Source organism: Phycodurus eques, chromosome 5 (assembly GCF_024500275.1).
Source record: "Phycodurus eques isolate BA_2022a chromosome 5, UOR_Pequ_1.1, whole genome shotgun sequence".
Taxonomy (NCBI): Eukaryota; Metazoa; Chordata; class Actinopteri; order Syngnathiformes; family Syngnathidae; genus Phycodurus; species Phycodurus eques.
Genome location: NC_084529.1, coordinates 1,545,222 through 1,565,736, shown reverse-complemented (window position 1 = coordinate 1,565,736; position 20,515 = coordinate 1,545,222). Strand labels below are relative to the sequence as shown.

Genomic DNA, 20,515 nt, shown 5'->3' with positions numbered 1-20,515 from the left:
TTCCTTTCCTGGATGCCGTACTTACCCATCACTTCTTCATCACCCCTATTTCTTTCACCAACATGCCCATTACAATCTGCACCAATCACGACCCTCTCTCTGTCTGGGATGCTCAGAACGACTTCGTCTAGCTCCTTCCAGAATTTCTCTTTCACCTCGAGGTCGCATCCTTCCTGTGGGGCATAGCCGCTAATCACATTGCACATCACACCCTCGATTTCAAGTTTCAGCCTCATCACTCGATCTGATACTCTTTTCACCTCCGAGACATTCTGAGCCAACACTTCTTTGAAAATAACCCCGACTCCATTTCTCTTCCCATCTGCAAAATAATTCCAAGCCTGCCCCTAAACTTCCAGCCTTACTGCCTTCCCACCTGGTCTCCTGGACACACAATATGTCAACCTTTCTCCTAATCATCATGTCAACCAACTCCCGAGATTTTCCTGTCATAGTCCCAACATTCAAAGTCCCCACATTCATTGCGGAGGGTCAATTTTAACACGGCCAAAATATACCAAAAAGACCAAAAATAAAAGAGAGCTTGTGCTGTAATGCTGACCTACTGTATACCAATTGAGCATTGGTTGAAAATGCACTGATTTGCACAGTGATCTATACCTGTGCTTGTATGTACATGGATTGTTTATTTGTAAAGCTCAAAAAGCTAAGCCCACATTTTGATCAAATTGGTACCCGATTAAGTTGCTACAGAAAAGGACGTCAATGTTTCAACATGTGATAATGTCTGAAACACAATATTTTTGTGGGCTGTGTGACCTCTTTTCCATGTGAAAATCCCTCAGCCCTCCTTATCTACTGGGTTCTTGCCTTCATCACGAAAACCATCAAGTTCGCCAAATACGCCGAGCATGGCGTCGGCCCCAGGCAGCTACGCTACTGCATCACGTGCTTGCTGGTGCTGCTCTATGGACTCCTGCTGGCCGTGGAGGTCAATGTGATCCTGGGCAGGGTGAGTGTGCCCCCACTTCTGTGATGACGCACGTGTAACTGATAGATTTCTGTCTGTTTTTTAAATGGAAGTCACATTTGCTTTTAGTCTGGAGCCCCAGCGAGCACAGCGGTTAAACTTTGTGCTTGTTTTGGCGTCAAGCCAGACAGAACCGTGACTGAAATATTGAACTCGGTGAGAGAGCAGACGATTGACTGACGCTTTTTTTTTTTGCTTGCCATTTTTCTGCCGCATTATTCACATTTTCGATGATTCCGTTCAACTGAGATGTTTCGTTTTCATGACAATTGAAAGTCTATTTGTCTTAGTTAACCCCTTGAGCTGAGTGCACCTCATCTGCAGATTCTGCTTCCTCCGGGTAAACAGCTGTGAAAGCAATGCTCCCATCATGCTTTGCACACGATGAAGCGCAACGACCTTAATATCACAAAGCACAGCGAGTCAACCGCAACGTAACAGGCTTAAAAATTACACGCACGCAAAGTATATACAGGTAATCAACCATAATGGCTCACAGAATTACCAATACATGATTAGCACTCATGAGAGCGCAGACCTCCACCAAGTTTTCAAATGTTCATAAATGTAGAGGGCCGTACGTGTGCTGCGTATGCTCCATTTAGCCATCATGTTTCGGTTGTGTCAGACAACATCGGGGGTGAATAACCTCTGTTGTGGTTTCATGTAATCGGGTTTCACACCACCACAAAGTTTCATGGAAATCACTTTCATATATTTGGTGTCAAACGACAATCAAGACAATATGTCTCCCTCTTGTGCTTTTGTGCTTGACGGAGGTAATAAAGGCGTCATTTAGAGGAGATTGCAGCAAAGTCATCATTTTCATCGAATCAGCAAATGGGATTTTGATTCAATTTGTCCACAAGGTTCAGCGGAGCACGCCGCAAAACGTTTTGTAACGCTACATCATGATGCTGCTGTTTCCCCCCCCCCTTCCCAGTATAAGAAAAATGGTGTGACATCATACCAGTGTGACACACTTTATCCTGACCAAAAATACAGTTCAAGTGAAACAAAGTTTGCATTCTCAGCTGAACTGGTGGAAACAGAGCTAAATTGAGTTCGCTCATGTCTTCTTTTAAGTTTGAAATAAAATTCTGGCTAAAAGAACATTCTTTGCATCCTCTAATGTGATACACGTTGACAAAAAAAATCAACATTGAATGTGTCATGTGTTGTCGGCAAGTGTCAGCACACGCCAAAAAAAGTTCTTCCCCTCGCCATTACTCGAAAGAACAAATTGGGATAAGCATTGCAAAACGGAAAAAATTGCTCCAAAAATGAGCATTCGTATCTATTCATTGTATGCAGTTATCTTTTCTTCAGCGCCCTTCCATTAAATGTGGAATAGTTATGAAAGCAAAACTACCATTTGCGCTAATATTGCGTTGTTATGAACGTCAAGATTCGATTCTTTACCTTGTAATCTGACTCGATTTCGAGATTGATTTAAATGCTCTGATATCGATTCAGTAAGCTGTGCAAATGCACTTGTAAAACGAGCGCCCCCCGATCACGCTGACACTGTAGAGTGGATATTTAGTCAGCCAGTTTGAGCACATTTTCAAGTGGATGATGAGCTTGAGTCACGTGAGAACTGGCCAACAAGGAAACTGTTCGACTAATTAGCCGTGTCCTTGTCTTACAGCGATACATGTGTTTCGCCATCCCGACAGAGGTGAAGCCCCCCGAGGACCTTCAGGACCTGGGTGTTCGTTTTCTGCAGCCCTTTGTCAACCTGCTGTCCAAAGCCACCTACTGGTGGATGAACACCTTCATAACCTCTGCTCACAGGCGACCCATTGACCTCAAAGTCATTGGAAAGCTGCCCATCACGATGAGGGCCCTCACCAACTACATGAAGCTCCGCAACGCCTTCGAAGAGCAGAAGGTCAGTGCGCTGCAGTTTTGAATTTGAATTTGCCTCAGATGTTTACTTCACAAAAGACGTGCTATAGTAGACCCCTGCTGTTCTTTTTTTTAATCAGCCCAAAACTCTTGAATAAGTGGGGATAAACTGCCAATAAACTATTTCAGGGTTGGTACCCCCCCCCCCCCCCAAAAAAAAAGGAATAACAAACAAACTAAATATTTGAAAAAATTGGGGGGGTGGGGAAGATTTGTTTTTTTTTAAAATTGAAATAAAAATCTGCAAATAGGTGAATCTGCGGAGATCCGCTGTATAGATCGTAGGCATCTTGCGTTATTGAATGAAAATGACACGTTTTAGAATGAGAGATCGATTTTGGAGAGTATCTTTCAAGAGCTGTTTTACGAAACGGTAACTTCTTTTTGATTATGAGAGTGCTGATTCTTAAATGGAGTACACACATATAGATTTTTCACATCTTAGCTGATTTTCATATTGTCATGACACGGAAAAAATATCGTCGAGTCTCCGCCGGAAATCGTCTTCACCCCTCAACCAGGACCAAGACTGACTTGTGAAAGGCAGCGTTGTGCTACAGGGCAGAAGAAAGAATAGTCAACACTTAACATTCATCACAAGCAGTTACTGCTTGGTTTTCCCGTCTTGTGTTCGCCGTGCTTTCCTTCGTCTGTGTTCTTAAGGTGTCACAAAACAGGCCCAAAAAAAAAAAAAGTTGGAAATCCGACACCACAGAAAAGAGTCATGTTAGCAAGCCAGCCAATAAATGAAGTTTGTTTCTAAGTGTGTGAAATCAGGCTTCAAAATGGGTCAAGATTCGAGACGCTCTTTGAGCTTCCACGTGTCGCTGGGCGCTCCGGCTGTCAATCAAATACTTATTATATCGCGGCTCCCATCTATCGGCGGGGAAAAGAGCGATGCACATACAGTTGCGCGCACGCTTTCACGCGCCTCAGAGAGTCATTCTGCCCCTTTGTTTCTCTTGAAATTCATTGGGCCGTTAACGGATGGAGAGACGCATCGTAAGGGGGGCGGGGGGTGGGGGCGAGCGGAGGGGGGAATTCTGCGGTGCGTTGCAAGTTGCAGCCTTCGGCGGCCGCGACCCTCGTGCGCTTCAGGGGAGATGTATTTTGCATACCTTGACGGCTAACCGCACGCTATACTGGTTGAACTGGGGCCAATATGAATGAGGAAGTTTGTGGACACAAAGCGTTAATTCCACTGCTGCCTTCCGCCGCCGTTCGACAATCTTGGCATACTAGCAAAGCCCTGGATTTTAAATAGTGACATTTTATCACGTCACAAGTAGTACTAGTAGAAAGCAGTTAAGGTTAGTGCATACAGTAGTCCTACTTGTTTGGCAAATGTTCCCCATTAGTGACTACAAAGAGCATACTGGTACATGGAGCTAAAAGGTCCCATATTTTGGCTATTTAGACCTCCATAGAGTGACTCTCTAACATGGACTTAGTTTAAAAGTGTCCATTTCATTTCAAAAAACACCTTGGTTTTGTCTTCCGAGTGCCACTCTGACAGCTACTTGCGTTTGACTCAGCTTTGTATCCGCTTTGGCTTTCTTCTGATGAGTTGCATGTCCGTTACGTCGACGGTGCCGGTTCGGGAGCGGAAAGGGAAGGCGGAGGTCTTCGCCAGTGACGTAGATAAGCTCAGGATAATCCAAGAAATTTCTCGGCAGAAAATGATCTGGAACTCGGGAATGCGTGGATGATTTTAATTCATATTTCACATGTGTATGGAGGCACCAATATAACGTTCCAAATATTAGAAGAAGTTGGTTTGGTAAAATATGGGCCCTTTAAACTCGATATTAACGATATTGAATAAATGCTCAAATGGAAAAGTTTTTGCGCTCAAAAAGGGATCGTAGTGTTTACAATCAAGAATTCTAGAGAGGGAAAGGGAGAACCAAGGATCTTTTAATATGTGCTGAGCACCCTCAGCATCATCATCTGCACTTTTAGTACCAACTAGTCACACAGTACTTTAGGAGGCTTTCGACAGTGGGATGACAAAAAAAAGCCAAGAGCAGCTTTTTGCCAGAACTTGTCATTTTTGAGGAGCCTTGGGAAGGGCCTGGCCCCAAGTGTCTGGCATTCCGGGCATCCTCCAGAAGGGCCCCGGTGAGCCGCTTGGGATTCGCGCCAGGCCCCCCGCCATTTGTCTCCCTCTCAACGAAATCAAGAAATCAAGAATCAAGAAAAAGAAGTATCGGATCACAAGTGTAGTGATAATATTGCCTGTTTGGGAGAGACTTTGATTTCCCTCCACTGATTCGAGCTGTAAATGTCCTCCTGTCACTCCTAAGGAGCACATGTTAGGACTGACATTTGAAGGGCCACCTCGGCAGGGTCAGAACTTTCCAGAGTTTCTAAGGTCACGGCAGTCGTCACGGCCAAACATGCGTCCGGTGTGAACGCAGTTTCACTTCCTTCCGCTTGAGGAGAGAGATAAAAAGATCGTGGTGGGAGTGGGGGGCGGGGAGGGCGTGTATACTAGTCAGTGAGGAGGCGTCGGGTCATTCCCATTCTACTGTGAACAAGGTGACACGGTGACCCCTGCGGGCGTGACTGAGCTGCACTTTATGGGAAGCCAGATCGCTGCGTTGACATGCACTCAAAAAGAACGATAGACGGAGACACGTCTGTTTTCTCCGAGCGCTTCTCAGAGATGAGAACACACACGCGCGGACACGTACATTGAACATTTCCCGGGAGAGCTTCACAGCGACACTCCAGATGTTTTCCTACGATCCTTGCCGACCGAGTCGTTCAAGCCAGGCTGTTGTGTTGTCGGACGTCGAGGAGTTTCAACATACTCACACTGGAATAGCTCGCAGTAGAGTGCGGACAAAAGTGACCTCTACATTTGTTAGTTAGCAGGCTACTTTCTGGTTGACGGAGGATGAAGTTACAAATGGTCAAGCAATAAATTGACACCACAGTCAGATTGAGACGATCACGGGAGCATCGAAACTGTCCCAACTCCCGCAACTAATAAACTTCACTATTCTATCCAATCTGCTTTTTCTGTTTTAAACATTTGCGAACCATTCCGATTGTTTCCATCCAATGAACGTACATGCAATGTAATGATATGAATGCATGTACTAGTCTATTCACACAGCTGAGCCGAAATTCAAATGTAAACGTATTCCTTTATTCAAATGTATCCCCCCCCCCCCCCCGCTTGGTACAATGGTGCCCCTTCTCTACAAAGTTTCGTGAAAATAGGTTGTGTAGTTCTTGCTAACCAGCAAACAAACACACAGTGATCAAAAGATAACCCCTCACCACGCAGTGATAAATAACTAAATCAATCATCCCGAGACCGAGAGTTGACTTTCTGCTCGAGCCAGTCATGCGCCACTGCTAACCCATTCATCACTGTTTCCCATGATGTCGCGCAGTGGGAAACGTGGAAACCCTGACGACCATGACCTTGTTATAAAGCGCTTCGTTGAATTGGTTGACGATTCAGCATTTATGTCGAAGTTAATCTTTCTGCGGTAGCAGCAGTTTTTGCCGCAAGCTTGTTTTTTTTGCTGAGTGTTAAATGACTGCCGACCAGTCCAGGGTGTAGTCAGCCGTGATAGGCTTCAGCTCCCCGCAACACTGAACATTATAAGCGGCATAGATTTTTGCCGAGTCGTGTTTAATGTCATGCATTTGTGTCTCCGAACAGAGATATAACCATAATCCCAATCGCGACTATTTTTCTTTTTGTCCGTCCGTCCTACCAGAGACCTCAGGGCGCGGCGCCGCAGGGACCCAAGTGGATCTGGCAGGCCTTGAGGAAAGCGTTCGGCAGACCTCTCATCCTCAGCATCACGTTCCGCTTCATGGCCGACCTGCTGGGCTTCGCCGGTCCACTCTGTATCTCCGGCATCGTCCACCACATCAGCAAGGACAACCGGACCATCCAGCAACCGGTGAGAACCTAGGATGGGGGCACCATGCACAATGTTTAAACTCATTTAAACTCATACTACACCTCAGACGTTTGTACGTGAAGTATTTGCCAACGTACGATCCCACTACTGTTGTAGTTTACAGTCCTTTTGTTACACAAAGTGATCATGTAAATATATGTACTGTAAGTACGTGTGGAAAGAGAAATGCTGCTAACATACTGAAAAAAATAACTTCTAATAGCCTCAAGAAGGATCAACTATAGTACCTGTGTAAGAGTATTAGCTTCAAAGAAAGGAAATCATACTACTAGAAGTCGTCATATCGTAAGCATAAAGTCGTAATATTTCAATCATAAACCCATACCTCCATTAAGATGACTGTTTAGTATGTTTCACAAACAAGTACTTAAATACTTAGACACCTCTGCAAACAGCAGGGGTCCAGTGTACTATCACTAATTTCAATCGTTATTGAGTTAATCAGAATGTCAACAATGACACTGCAGAACAAGTATTAGTTCAATGAGGAAACGTCCCCAGCCTCTGCCCCTGACGTCACAGGCTGACGTGTTGTCGTCGAACAAATTGTGGACGGCCCAAAATCTGGCTGGACTTCAAAGTCTGGCATCACAAAACAATGAGGCCTAAAATGACTACTGAGTCTATTTTGTGGGGATTTGTTTTTTTTCCTGCAGACATTATTTTAAGTCCAGTCCTACGGAATAAGTGCCAATGTTCACAGAATTAGTGAGGTCCTTTAATACCGCTACCATTGGCTGGCGACCAGTCCAAGGCAGTCCAGGATGTTCTCTGCCGCTCACCCAAAGTCAGCTGGGATAGGCTCCAAGTCACTCATGGCCCATATGAAGGACCAGCAGTACAGAAAATAAATGGATAGATGAAGTATTAATGCCTTTTCTTGGGCATTAATACTTCTTGTTAAGTTGTCCTGGGTGAAAATGAAATGTATTTTTTTAACATGTGAATTAATAGGTCAGGTCCTGTTTGTTGTTGTTGTTGTTGTTGTTGTTGCGAAAAAGCAATAGACCCAGACAAGGATCTATAAGCATGCACAGACACGAGCGAGGCGTCACCTCTGCATTCTGCTAACAAAGGTCAACCTTTCAATCATTCAAGATCCCCTCTATCTCCATCTGGCATGCCTGCTTGGCTGGAGCACTAATTTAGGACCTATCAAATATTTATGAGACTTATTGCTGCAGGACCTGTCTCAATTTCATGGATTTCACACAAAGCAGCCCATCACATCTCAGAGTCTCTCTGGCATCCATCTGTGCGAGTATCTCTTTCATTGTGAAGTCAGAAATTCACCCTCTGCTGCAGTGGAACGTCACAAGCTAATGTGAAAATAGTACAAAACATTTTGACATCAGTCGAAGATGACTTTTTGAAGAGCAAAAATAGACTGTTGTGTAATGGGTCCAATTTGAGCATTTGCGAGTCATAATTTTGTACCAGTGGTTAAAGTGTATTGTATGTGTTATTACTATTTTATTGATTTATTTGTTTGTTACATGCCACATTTGGCATCTTAGTCAAACAGTATGCCTTTTCATGCTTGAATAACTTTCCTGTGCGAAAGAAGAGTTTGATATACTCCCTCTGTTTTTTGTTTTTTTTTGGACCTAGATGGAAAATGCAGTTTGAGAAAAATCGAACAGAGTAAAAAGAGCAACAAAAACAATAACAGCACATCAACACATGACAACAATAACATTACATAGGAGTTGGATTTTATTTACAAGTAGAGCGGAAGGGCAGTGCTCCATCCTATGGGGAAGGGATGCAACAGGTAGCAAATAGAATTGGATGGGACAGGACAGGGCGGGACATGACGGGACAGGACAGGCGGTGTGAGCCAGGCAATGCTATCTGTGTGTGGCAGGGGTTGGCTATGCAGTGACAAGCAGCCCTGTAAATCTGAGTGAAAATGAGAGAACAGTCCAGTTTTCTTCATTTCTGTATGAAATAAATCCAATAAAAGAAAACTGTGCTTATGACTGAATGCACGTTTGGAGGTCCGTCGTAGAAAGAAGGCTGAGCAACTGTTGTTTAGTGGTGGGGTGAGAGCCACACTGTATACAGAGCATAGATTCAAAGATCAATGGTTGGTGTGATATTGAAGCCATAAATTAATCATTTGAAATCCATCCAGGGACAATAAAGCTTTTAGGATCACATTCAATTCAATATCTATTCCCAGGCATTGAGTCTCATTTCATCTCACACTTTTCAATCATTTGTGATGGATGTGCTTGGATATGCTTTCATTGACACAATGATGGTTGCTGTGTGATGTTCCTTTATTAATATTTTCCCTTTAAAACTCTGCACCGATTTTGAGTGTCAAATCCTGCTTAATACCCATGGTTTAGGTGACAGCAAAACAAGGGCAGTATACTGTGTCTATCTCCCTCTTTCTGTCCCACTCTGTCCTTCCAGATAAGGTTGCTGGGGATCTATTTTATTTCCTCCAAGGAGTTTCTGGAGAATGCATATGTTCTGGCCGTCTTGCTCTTTTTTGCATTGCTCCTGCAAAGAACGTTCCTCCAGGCCTCTTACTATGTGGCTATTGAGACTGGCATCAAGCTACGTGGAGCCATACAGGTACTCTGCATCTAGAATTCACCATGAAATTGAGTGAATTGACAAAATGATCCGTCCATCTTGTGGCTGTTATCTCCTCAGACCAAAATCTACAACAAGATCATGCGTTTGTGTACATCCAACATGTCCATGGGCGAGCTAACTGTCGCTCAGATTTGCAACCTGGTTGCCATAGATACCAACCAGCTTATGTGGTTCTTTTTTCTCTGCCCGAACCTGTGGGCCATGCCCGTCCAGGTAGGATACATGAAGGTCCATCTTAAGTGCTGCATGTAATTTGTTGCCTTTCTGTTTGATATTTGCTGTGTCAATGGATTGTGTCTTGTTTACAATGTCATAACACAAAACATGAATTGTGTATATCTTGTATCTGCATTTTCCCAAGCTGAAATGTAATGCTATACTGTGTTGGTTTATGTCCATTCTTATATTACGTACTTCATTTGTTATATGCGCTGTACAGTGTTTATGTGCCCATACAGCTTCATGTGAAATGGGTTTATACAAAATTTAGTGGGAAATCATACAAAACTTAAGCATTACCTTCAGCATGAGCATTGCTGTGCCTGTGCATAAACATCGAGGTCTGCTTCAACACGGTCCGCAACGCTCCACTGTATTGAAAGTGCTACATTTTGCCCTTTCGAAGCACAGAATGTAGTAATTACAGTACATTACTTCTCCTACACCGGCTTAGCTTAGCTTAGCTTTAAAGTATAAAGTACATGGATGAAACCACGTCATGAATGCCACTTTGACTGATTCTAGCCTGAAATGTTCTATAATGGACTGCATGATTCAAGACTTGATGCAGTTCACTCGGTAATTAACCATCATAATGTGAAGCATTCAATTTAGTGGAGTTAGATATGAAAACCACGAAATTAGTCATATAAATCAGAAGCGTTACATAGTGATTTTCAAGGTAGAGCAACTTCGGTAGGGGACCATTTTGTAGAAATCAAAACCCGAGTGGTGTTCTGTTATTGGACTTCTGCGGTTGTCTATAACCAACTCCAAGTTCAGACATAAGTGTCTGTGTGCATGACCGAATACTTCAAAGACCTCCTCAGTTCCACGGACACATTTTCTTATGAGGAAGCAGAGTCTGGGGACTCCGAGGCGGGCTCTCCTATATCTGGGGTTGAAGTCACCCAGGTGGTTAAAAAGCTCCTTGGTAGCAGGGCCCAGGGTGGGGATGAGATCTGCTCGGAGTTCCTTAAGGCTCTGGATTTTGTTGGTCTGTCCTGGTTGACACGCCTCTGCAACATCGCATGGACATCGAGGACCGTTCCTCAAGTATCTCGGGGTCTTGTTCACGAATGACAGGCAGATTGGTGCAACATCTGTAGCAATGCGGAGCTGAAAGGCAAAGCGCGATGTATGTTCCTACCGTCACCCATGCTCAAGAGCTGCGGGTTCCGATCGGAGAACAAGATCGTGGATACAAGCGGCCAAAATGAGTTTCCCCCACAGGGTGTCCGGGCTCTCCCTTAGCGATACAGTGAGAAGCTCGTTCATCCAGGAGGGGCTCAGAGTCGAGCTGCTGCTCCTCCGCATGGAGAGGAGCCAGGTGAGGTGGCTCGGGCATCTGGTTAGGATGCCCCCGAACACCACACTGGTTAGATGTTCCGGGCGAGACCCGGCTGATGGGGTCCACGGGGACAAATCAGGACACGGTGGAGAGACTGTGTCTCCCGGTTGGCCTTGGAACGGCTCGGGATCTCCCTGGAAGAGCTGGAAGAAGTGTCAGGGGAAAGGAAAGTCCGGGCCTCCCTGCTTAAGTCGTATTCAGCCAATTTACAATAAGCGAAGTTTGTCACATTTGAATAACAAACTGTGCTAGAAAAAAAAACAATCTTTTAAAAACCTATCTCAGCTGGGAAGTAAAAAAGACTAAAAAAAATCAACCGATACTGTCATAAAAAATGTAATCGTTTTAATAAGATCATATTAAAAAAAATATATACTCAGCATAAAAACCTGACCTGCACGAGAAACACGACATTTTCAGATTCAGTGATGCTAAATTGTGCTAAATCAGTAGAAAAAAAAACGGAGAAAATGTACAACCCCCCCAATTTTTTTTTTTTTGTAACCCAGTGGAATAAATCATCTTTTATTCATCATACTCCCGCAAGGACAAATTCAGCACGTGCTGCTGTATATTTGTGAACCAGGTCTCGCTCACACACACACACACACACACACATGCAGGCATGCAAAGGAGAGCTACTGTACACTGTATACTGTATGTGTCAAGATTTTAATACAATAGTATACAAGTGTTAGCATGAAACTCCTAGTTATGGACTTTTGATGTACATTTCCCTCTTTGTCCTGTCGTCCACACGTAGATTATAGTGGGAGTGGTCCTGCTCTATTACCTCTTAGGAATCAGTGCCTTGATTGGAGCAACTGTCATCGCTGCGCTCGCGCCCATTCAGTATTTTGTTGCCACAAAGCTGTCGCAGACACAGAAGAGCACTCTGGTGAGCATTACCATTGGCGGGCGCCTTCTATTTTCGTAGTCACGCCATAGCAATGGGCAAGCCAGAATGTCACTCGGGCTGTGAAATTGCTGACATATACGTGATGTGGAGCAACAGTTGTACACTCCCGTGCATTTGAGCTGTTTATATTTTATTTATTGATTGAGCCGAGCTAGAGCCTTGAACGTGTTTGAATCCACTCTTCCAGGCCATTACACCTGCTGTCCAACTGTTCCGTGTTTCACTCAGTAAATGAGCTGTCGGGTACACAGACAGAAGCTGACAAATAGTGTTCGTCAATATTGGTTTGCGCACTTTTCTTCCAGGGAACAAAGTGACATCTTACCAAGTAATGACGTGGATGTAATGATGTCAGATAAGCATACAGCTACAGTATGCACTACACACGAAATGTGAGAGATACTCATCTTTTGGCTACGGCTTTGTCTTGGAAATGAATTGGACAATTCATGGCTCAGAAACGAGCTGTTCAACTCCTTGTTAGAGAACAGCAGATTGTGCAAAATGTACTGAAGCAATAAACAACTGGACACGTGCAGTCAAAGTTTGCCTCAAAGGTCAAATTACATTCAACTGTAAAGGTTACACTGCAGTGCATTTCAGGTTCACCCTGAAATGTCAAACAAAAGCTGACTATCCCTTCCTTTTTGTGAATAGTCTATGTTCACATCGGTATCATCTCTTCTCTGTCTGTCCTCTCAGGAATACTCCAGCGAGCGCCTGAAGAAGACCAACGAATTGCTACGAGGCATCAAATTACTTAAGCTGTACGCATGGGAACACATCTTCTGCGACAGTGTGGAGGAGACCAGGGGCAAGGAGCTCACCAGCCTGCAGGCCTTTGCGCGTTACGCTTCCATATCCAGTAAGAGGTCCTTAGTCTTGTCCTATTTGAAACGGTGCAAAAAGTCCAACAAATGAGCTGTCACGTCTATCTGTCGTGATTGGCTTTTGAATGAACCAACATTGACCCAGATGATCGCACTACTCGTCACTTTAAACCGCATCCGCTCCTTGAAGTCTCGGCGCCCTTTGCACAACGGTCATTGCACCGGACTATTGCAATATGAGTCGTTCGAACTGCTCTAAGTGCTCGAGGACTCTGCACCTTTTTGCACAATTGTTTTTTGTCAATGTCTTTAATGTCTCCAAAGTGTTCTGTCAATTGACCGTCTGTCGTACTAGAGCGGCTCCAACTACCGGAGACAAATTCCTTGTGTGTTTTGGACATACTTGGCAAATAAAGATGATTCGGATTCGGATTCGGATTCGGATTCTGAGTAGTAATCAGTCAATATTAGATTTCAGTACATATTCAAGGTAACATGGGACTCGCCATGTTTGTTTTAATCTAAACTGCAATACTTTTCAATATATCCTGCTTGAAAAGAATTCTGTCCCAATGTTCATTCCACACAGACAAAAACAAAATTCTCCTCATAACCATGTGTGTATTTCTCTTTTTGTTGATTTTCAGTCTTCATGAATGCAGCTATTCCCATTGCAGCTGTGTTAACGGTGAGTAGGAAACAGCGGATCATGTGTCTGCGTCCTGTTGTGTGTGTAAACACTGATAAGTGCATGTACTTAGTTCAACCTATGTAAAGCAAAGAGTCCACTGACATTTGACAGTGAATGACTCTAAGGCTTGGTGCCAAAAACACTAAACGCATAACCCTGCCCATATTAATAGAAGACCTTCATAGTTGTAGCGTGATGGCAAGTTGAATAAAGACGGTCGGGAAATATCGGAATGACTTTAAAGGAGAAAGGTGACCATTTATGAAACAAAAAAACCCCCTGCCCCCTAAAGAAACATTCTTTCCTTTATTCACTAAAATGACTCCACGAAGAAACTGTTTGCTGACCAGACCGAGTGATTGTGTGTGCGCGTGCGTGTGCGTGTGCGACACCACAGTATACGGCTAATGTTGGTATATCCACTGCCAAAACAACAATAGAAAGATCTGTAACTTACCACAAGGTGTTTTCTCAAGTTAGAAGTGGGCTGAAATATCCAAGTTTGGGCAGTCACAATTTAAGAGCTGCATGACAAAGCTGCTGTTTTTTTGGAGTCTGTAAAGTAGTCGACGTTAGTGGTCACATTGGGTTGGCGCAATGAGCGCCCTATGCAGAACTCAAAGATGGAGTCTAGAAATAGACACGCACACGCAAGAATGGATAAATAAAAATAGGCCACATGCATTTAGCAATAAAACAATTTCGTTGTTCAAAAGATGGAAAGACGGTGACCGTAAAGAATCTTCTTAGCTATTGTCTATGTCCTCACATTCTGCAGACATTTGTTGTTCACGTGCACATCTCTGACGACGCTGACCTGTCTCCAGCCGTGGCCTTCGCCTCGCTCTCCCTCTTTCACATCCTGGTCACGCCTCTCTTTCTGCTCTCCAGTGTGGTGCGCTCCACAGTCAAGGCTCTTGTCAGGTGAGAAAGCAAGAAAAACATCTGAGATGTAGTTTGTTTGGAGAGAACAGACTCAGTAGAGCAGCAACATACAGTGCAGTGCATTTATATGAAGGTGAGCTGCAATCTGCAGTATCTCTTTGCAGCTTACACTTTAAAGAGACAAATAACATCTGTAAATGTCTACAGCTGAATGTGGGTTGAAAACATGAGCAACACTGCTGCATTGCCTTTTCTTTGATGGTTCAAATTTCATGCAAGTGACTCAACATTTGCTTGCTCTCTTTCTGACCTGCAGTGTTCAAAAACTCAGCGAGTTTTTCTCAAGTGATGAGATTGGAGATGAGCTGGAGCCCAGACCAACACTGACCTCGGGCTCCAACAACCACAACCAAAATAGGTACCAGGCTGTGGTAAGTCCCTTGCAATAATTTCAGTGTTTTGGGAAAATATAAGTATCAATTGTATGATTGATTGTATTTGATGTTTTAAATGTAAATTTGAATTGTATTTAATTCAGTGATTCTTTCGCGTACCACTAGAGAGCGCCCACGTACCACTAGTGGTACTCGTACCACACTTGACTGTTGTCCAGTCCAGCCTTGCCTCTTGGCCAAAGTAAGCTGGACTAGGCTCCAGCTCAACCAGCGACTCCAATGAGGAAAAGCACTATCGAAAATAGATTGATGGACCAAAGTAAAAAGCTTTTTCAGTTAACCCAAATAGTATGTCATTTCTTTATGATTACTATGCATTTGCCCCCCCTATTAAAATCCCACCTTTTTATGTTCGCTTCACATTGGCATCAAGTGGGACACAAACCCAACTTTCTATCTTTTCTTTCCAACCATGCCTGTGAAATCCCCCTGTAGTCGTCGGCTAAACCTTAGCCTTCGTATCCCTGTTTGTCTGAAATCCTGCAGCCCTTGAAAGTGGTGAACAGGAAGCGTCCCCCAAGAGACGACTGGAACAACTACAGCTCGCATGGGAACCCTGAGGGTGATGGACCCTCTCCAGTTGTGGACCAAGACGTTTGCATCAAGGTGAGACTAAGCGAAATGGAAGGCAGTGTGTTTATTTCCTGCCACCTCTGGGGATTGTATTGATTGGCCGGCTTATTTAACGCTCGGTACTTGAATGGATTATAATGAATTGTGACGGCTCTCTCTGCTTACAGAGGACGTTAAGAGGCATTCAATCATGTCGGTCGTGTTGCCCAGTTACAGCTCATAATTCATCATTCTATTTTTGGAAAGGTTGCTTTTTGAACCAATGTTCTTTCGTGTTTTTTTTTTTCGACTCGGGCACTGTGAATGTCGTTTGTGTTGTCTCGATGCCTTTCATGTCTCGTATAAAGCGCTTCGCATTGCCTTGTGTCTGAAATGAGCTGGACAAATAAAAACACGTGTGTGCTGCTTTCTGAAGATATGCAGCGGTTATTTCACATGGACAGACGGACCACCGACACTTGCCAATGTGGACATCGTGGTTCCCTTCGGTGCGCATCACAAAGTTTGACTGTTCAACGAGCTCCTGTCTTTTCCTGTCTTGCCTTTCTTCATTGTTGTTCATTTCAGGCAAGCTGACCATGATTGTGGGCCAAGTGGGTTGTGGGAAATCCTCCCTGTTGCTTGCGGCACTGGGCGAGATGCAACGAGCGTCAGGGACCGTCACTTGGAACAGGTCAGTTCCAGGTTTGGCAATTATTTATTCTCTGTCGCAGTGCATTCCGATCATGTTTTTCAATTGGGACGTGCGGTTTATTGATTAATTCGCGTACTAAATGATATCGTCAGATTCCGTTGTCAGAGTTGCAGTGAAACGTATAGACGCAGTTTGTAGTCTCGACTTCCTACGTCGTTAAAAATGGCGTACTAGACAGATGTGATGCATCAGTGAGATCGGTACTTCATGAGAAAGCAATAGGAGACCTGTATTTGAACGGAAACCGATATACTTTACACAAATTCAGTTCAGGCCAAAGGTTTGACTTCCTCCCACGTTCTAAAAACATGCCAAGACTCGAAAGTGGGATCAGTCCAGGGTGAACCTCGCCTCTTGTCCAAGTCAATTGGAAACCAAATAACAATGAAGATACTAGCCTTCATTAGGTTAAACAGGCAGTTTGTGAATATGTCATCACCTACACTGCAAAACTGTGACTTTCTATTGGTCAACAAAGTGTTCCCCACATGATCGACATAATACCCCTAGCAAATCCCTCCCACCGTATCAGTTCTGTCTCCTGCCTCGTCGGTTGCCAAACTCAATAATCCTGTGCTGCTATTTATATTCCTGAGGTATTCAGATCAGTTATTTAGAGCTGCTAGTCCGCCATTTTAGTTGTACTGTATTTTATATATATTTTTTGTGTGGTGGTGGGGGGGGGGGGGGGGGGGGCAAGGGTGGTATGTGTATCTGATTCAGCTGAGATCAAAATATGCACCTTGGGAATTCATGAGAAACCAAAGCAGATGAATGACTGAGCGAGTGTTCAAGTTACTCTGATTTCTTTTTTTTTAAATACGGCAGCTGACCCCATACACCGAACACCCCCAACAGAACCCTCACGCACTCTATTCATTCCCACTTCTCTCGCCCCAAATTTGGCAAAGTGAGCTGAGTGTGTCTGGGCTGTCTCGCTCATTAAAGTGGATGACAACCTCAGCATGCAGTCGAGAGTCCCTGAAAGGCTGTGACCCTGAACCGTAGGTGCTGCAGTACTTAACTGAAACACAGCAATGGCGCAACCTGCTCTGTATCAAACTATATAGACTGTGTAGCAATTAATAAGCAGGTTTTTTTTTTTGGTAATAGAGATTACATGTATTAAAATAAGTGAGAAAGGATGACAAATTCACAGTTTCAACTGGATGACCATGGGTCTTTTAGGGCAATATCCACATGGATGATCTCAAAAACGCAATTTTTTTTGAATGTGCTTTTCAAAGTGCTGCCTTCAGCGTTCGTGTGTCGACTAGGAGAACTGAGCACTTTGACATTTCACACTTGATTTAACTTTGGAGCATGTGCTGATTTCATTTCGTGTGACTTAAAACATGCACAGGAAACATGGATTCATTCGTTCATTCATTCACAATTATTGAGATTCTGTCGTCCTCATCCAGCATTTTCTATTTCCGTAACGGTCAATACACCCGTATGTAGAGGCTCTTCAAGCAAAAGGCTATTCTTTTTGATGAAATATAATTGCTATTAACATAAACGTTGTCCATCCATTTGGAGATGTACTTTTTTTTACAAAACCATGAAAAGAAATTGCAAAACCCTAAGTTACTGATGAAGACATCGAATGCGTTGCATTCTTGAAGAAACTGTTTTAGTGGTTGAAGATAGATGGATGGTCGTTATGCTCTGTAAATTTCTGACTGCTCTAATTTGTGCATAAGAAAAATGGTTTCATTGTTTGTTCAAACAGGTGAAAATGTAAGAGTCCGCATTCGAGCACTTGCTGAATCTGGATACTTTCTCTGACCTGTGTTAAAGTGCCTGTAATAAATAAAGAAATGAATTGAACACAGCACAAAGAAGAGTATCGTTAATAATCCTGACAATTTTGAACGATTAAAAAAAATCAAATCCAATGAGGCTTCAGAATCGTGAAAACAAGCCGTTGCCTCCGCTTCCGAACGACGTCCTCTGAATGCGTGCAACCAAGCCCCACTGAAAAAGGATGCCACTTCGTCTGGCAACTTTCTTATGCCTACACATGATTGAACTGTGAAAATAAATCGGCTTAAAGTGGGCATATTTTGCCAAACCCACTTTTTCTAGTATTTGGGATGTAATATTGTCTCTGCAAACGTGAAATTAAAATCGTCCACGCATTCCTGAGTTCCAGGCGTTTTTCTGCCAAGAGGCCTAAAATCAGGTCATTTGAATTTCCCGGGCTTATCTACATCACCCGCGAAGATCGGCGCTCACAAGTGGGTCTTCGAAAGCCGAATATGGACAAAGGGGATACAAAACTGGGTCAAACAGAAGTAGCTGTCAGAGGGGCATTTTCTGGACACTCTTGTGACAAAACCAGGGTGTTGTTTTTTTTAAAATAAAATTGCCACATTTTAAATTGAGTCCATGTTAGAGCGTCACTCTATAAAGGTCTATAAAGGTCCAAATACGGGACCTTCAAAGCTTCCAGTGGTTGGAATACAGTGCCATGAAAAAATACTTGCCCCCTTCTCAAATTCTTATTTTTTTTTTTTCAGTGTTTCAGAGCATCAAACAAATGTGAATCTCAAACAACCATAACCCAAGTCAACATAAAATGCAGTTTTTAAATGCCGATTTTCAGTTTTTACACGCTTTCAGCAATTGTCTTCAAATATGTGTGATGTATTTAGGAACAAACGTCTGGATTGACTTTCCAGAGTCTTGTATTCTTCCTCAAACATCTGTGAGGACTTAAAGACTTAATTGCCGTGTCGGAGCAATAGTCCTGGATGCTTGAGTCAGGGTAGAAAGCTAATTCATCACCACCTTATCCAAATGCCAAGATGAAGACAATCAGAAATGCTAACCCCACAGAATGCCGCCCGTGTCACAAACCGGACTCACCAACCCCCCATTTCCTTCCTTTCTTTCTTTCTTTCTTTTTTTGCTTCTGTGTTTGGAGAAGAAACTATCATTTCTGCACTTGTACTGTAAAGCTTATTATATCTTTGTCATTTAATTGAACTGTTAACAAAAGTAGAACGTTGCGGAACACCGTATTGGTATTTCTTTGTCCAACCGCAGCAAGCAGCAGTGTCTGCAATTAGGCGCATGCATTCTGACAAGAATGAGGCAGTCGATAGCAATGAACCGCCATTAATATGAAGTCACACACATCAACAAAAATCAAACGCTGAGAATTTTGGACTTTGTCATTTTTTAATTGAAAGCGGAACACAAGTCAACGTATTAAGCTTGATTCACTAAAACAAATCCTAATGTGTAGTAGTATAAGACGGGAGATGACAGGACCATGCGTTTGGATTGTGTCACAATGCAATACTATTTACACAGAAAAATAAAATCACAATGGATGGAGAGATAGATGGATGATGGACAGACGGATTTGGTAACTAAATAATGTCTTAGTAAGCATGTAACTCGATAAATCCTCGTACAGGTTTTGCGTAGTCCTGTCAATAATCCTGTCAGCACCTCTCACACTTGCTGTTTCGTGCTCGACAGAAGTATTGAATGGTAATACAAGCGAAAACGTTGACTATCAAAATATGATGTAACTCGTATCACTGTTTGTGTTCTACAAAGCGTGCGTGCGTTCCACGTCATTGGTTCTTAAACGGCCAACAACATTTAACGCCCTCACAGGTGTAGCGGCTGCCATTTCACAGCTGCCATAAATCTGGCCGGGCTCAGCTGTGATCAGTCAGCTTCTCTGGACAAGTGGCAATTGTTGCACCCTGAAAATCGATCCACTAAGCATTGTTAATAGACTGGAAATGAGTTTTTGAGCAAGTTAGCGTAGTGACTTAATACTATATTCTGTTCTGCGTGACGGCAATGTTGACTTTGATTTTATTTGCAGCCTGCCGAATCTGGACTCAGACGGTGATGAAAGGTGAGTGCTGTGAGGGGGAAAAAACTGAGTCCAAAATCTTTGACCTCGTAATTACATTTGGCAAATATGTCTATGTAGTCTATATATAGAATAACAAATTAACACACAAATGGAAGTGTTTACTTACAGTGCATACATACATATACATGTACACGTATGTGTATACATACAGTAAATACATACATATACACGTATGTGTGTGTGTGTGTGTGTGTGTGTGTACTCTTTCTTCATTTCACATTTCCCCCTCATCATTTGAGGAGCACCACCTTCATGTGCCATTGACTGCTTAAAGATAATAAAGAGGTGGAGGCACGCCCGTTGTGCAATTGCATATCGTCACTGTCGGGCAGGAACCCGTGTCCAAATGTGGCCAATTTCATATTTTCTTTTTTTGCTTTTCGAAAAAGGGATGGCTTTACAGATGTGAGGACAGTAGCGATATTTCACAAAAATCTCAGTGTTCGGTGGTAGCAGAGCTGTTCTTCATCATGCTAGATGGCAAAAGAACCATTTGCAATGTGTTTGTTTTATTCAAATTGATCAC

The 20,515-nt window shown here is 43.3% G+C and overlaps 1 protein-coding gene across 3 annotated transcripts in view; it reads left to right on the top strand.

The window, feature by feature from the left end:
* abcc8 (ATP-binding cassette, sub-family C (CFTR/MRP), member 8) overlaps positions 1-20,515 on the top strand; it is a 45,787-nt gene that overhangs the window by 8,155 nt on the left and 17,117 nt on the right. For 2 of the 3 annotated variants that reach the window (XM_061676704.1, XM_061676705.1), the window contains 14 exons: positions 807-973; positions 2,643-2,885; positions 6,643-6,831; positions 9,277-9,441; positions 9,523-9,678; positions 11,799-11,933; positions 12,657-12,819; positions 13,432-13,472; positions 14,254-14,399; positions 14,677-14,791; positions 15,302-15,421; positions 15,804-15,876; positions 15,956-16,061; positions 19,936-19,968. In XM_061676704.1, the coding sequence (XP_061532688.1) occupies positions 807-973; positions 2,643-2,885; positions 6,643-6,831; positions 9,277-9,441; positions 9,523-9,678; positions 11,799-11,933; positions 12,657-12,819; positions 13,432-13,472; positions 14,254-14,399; positions 14,677-14,791; positions 15,302-15,421; positions 15,804-15,876; positions 15,956-16,061; positions 19,936-19,968 (1,852 nt within the window). The remainder of the gene's footprint in view (positions 1-806; positions 974-2,642; positions 2,886-6,642; positions 6,832-9,276; positions 9,442-9,522; positions 9,679-11,798; positions 11,934-12,656; positions 12,820-13,431; positions 13,473-14,253; positions 14,400-14,676; positions 14,792-15,301; positions 15,422-15,803; positions 15,877-15,955; positions 16,062-19,935; positions 19,969-20,515) is intronic. The other variant, XM_061676707.1, reaches the window with a different exon arrangement.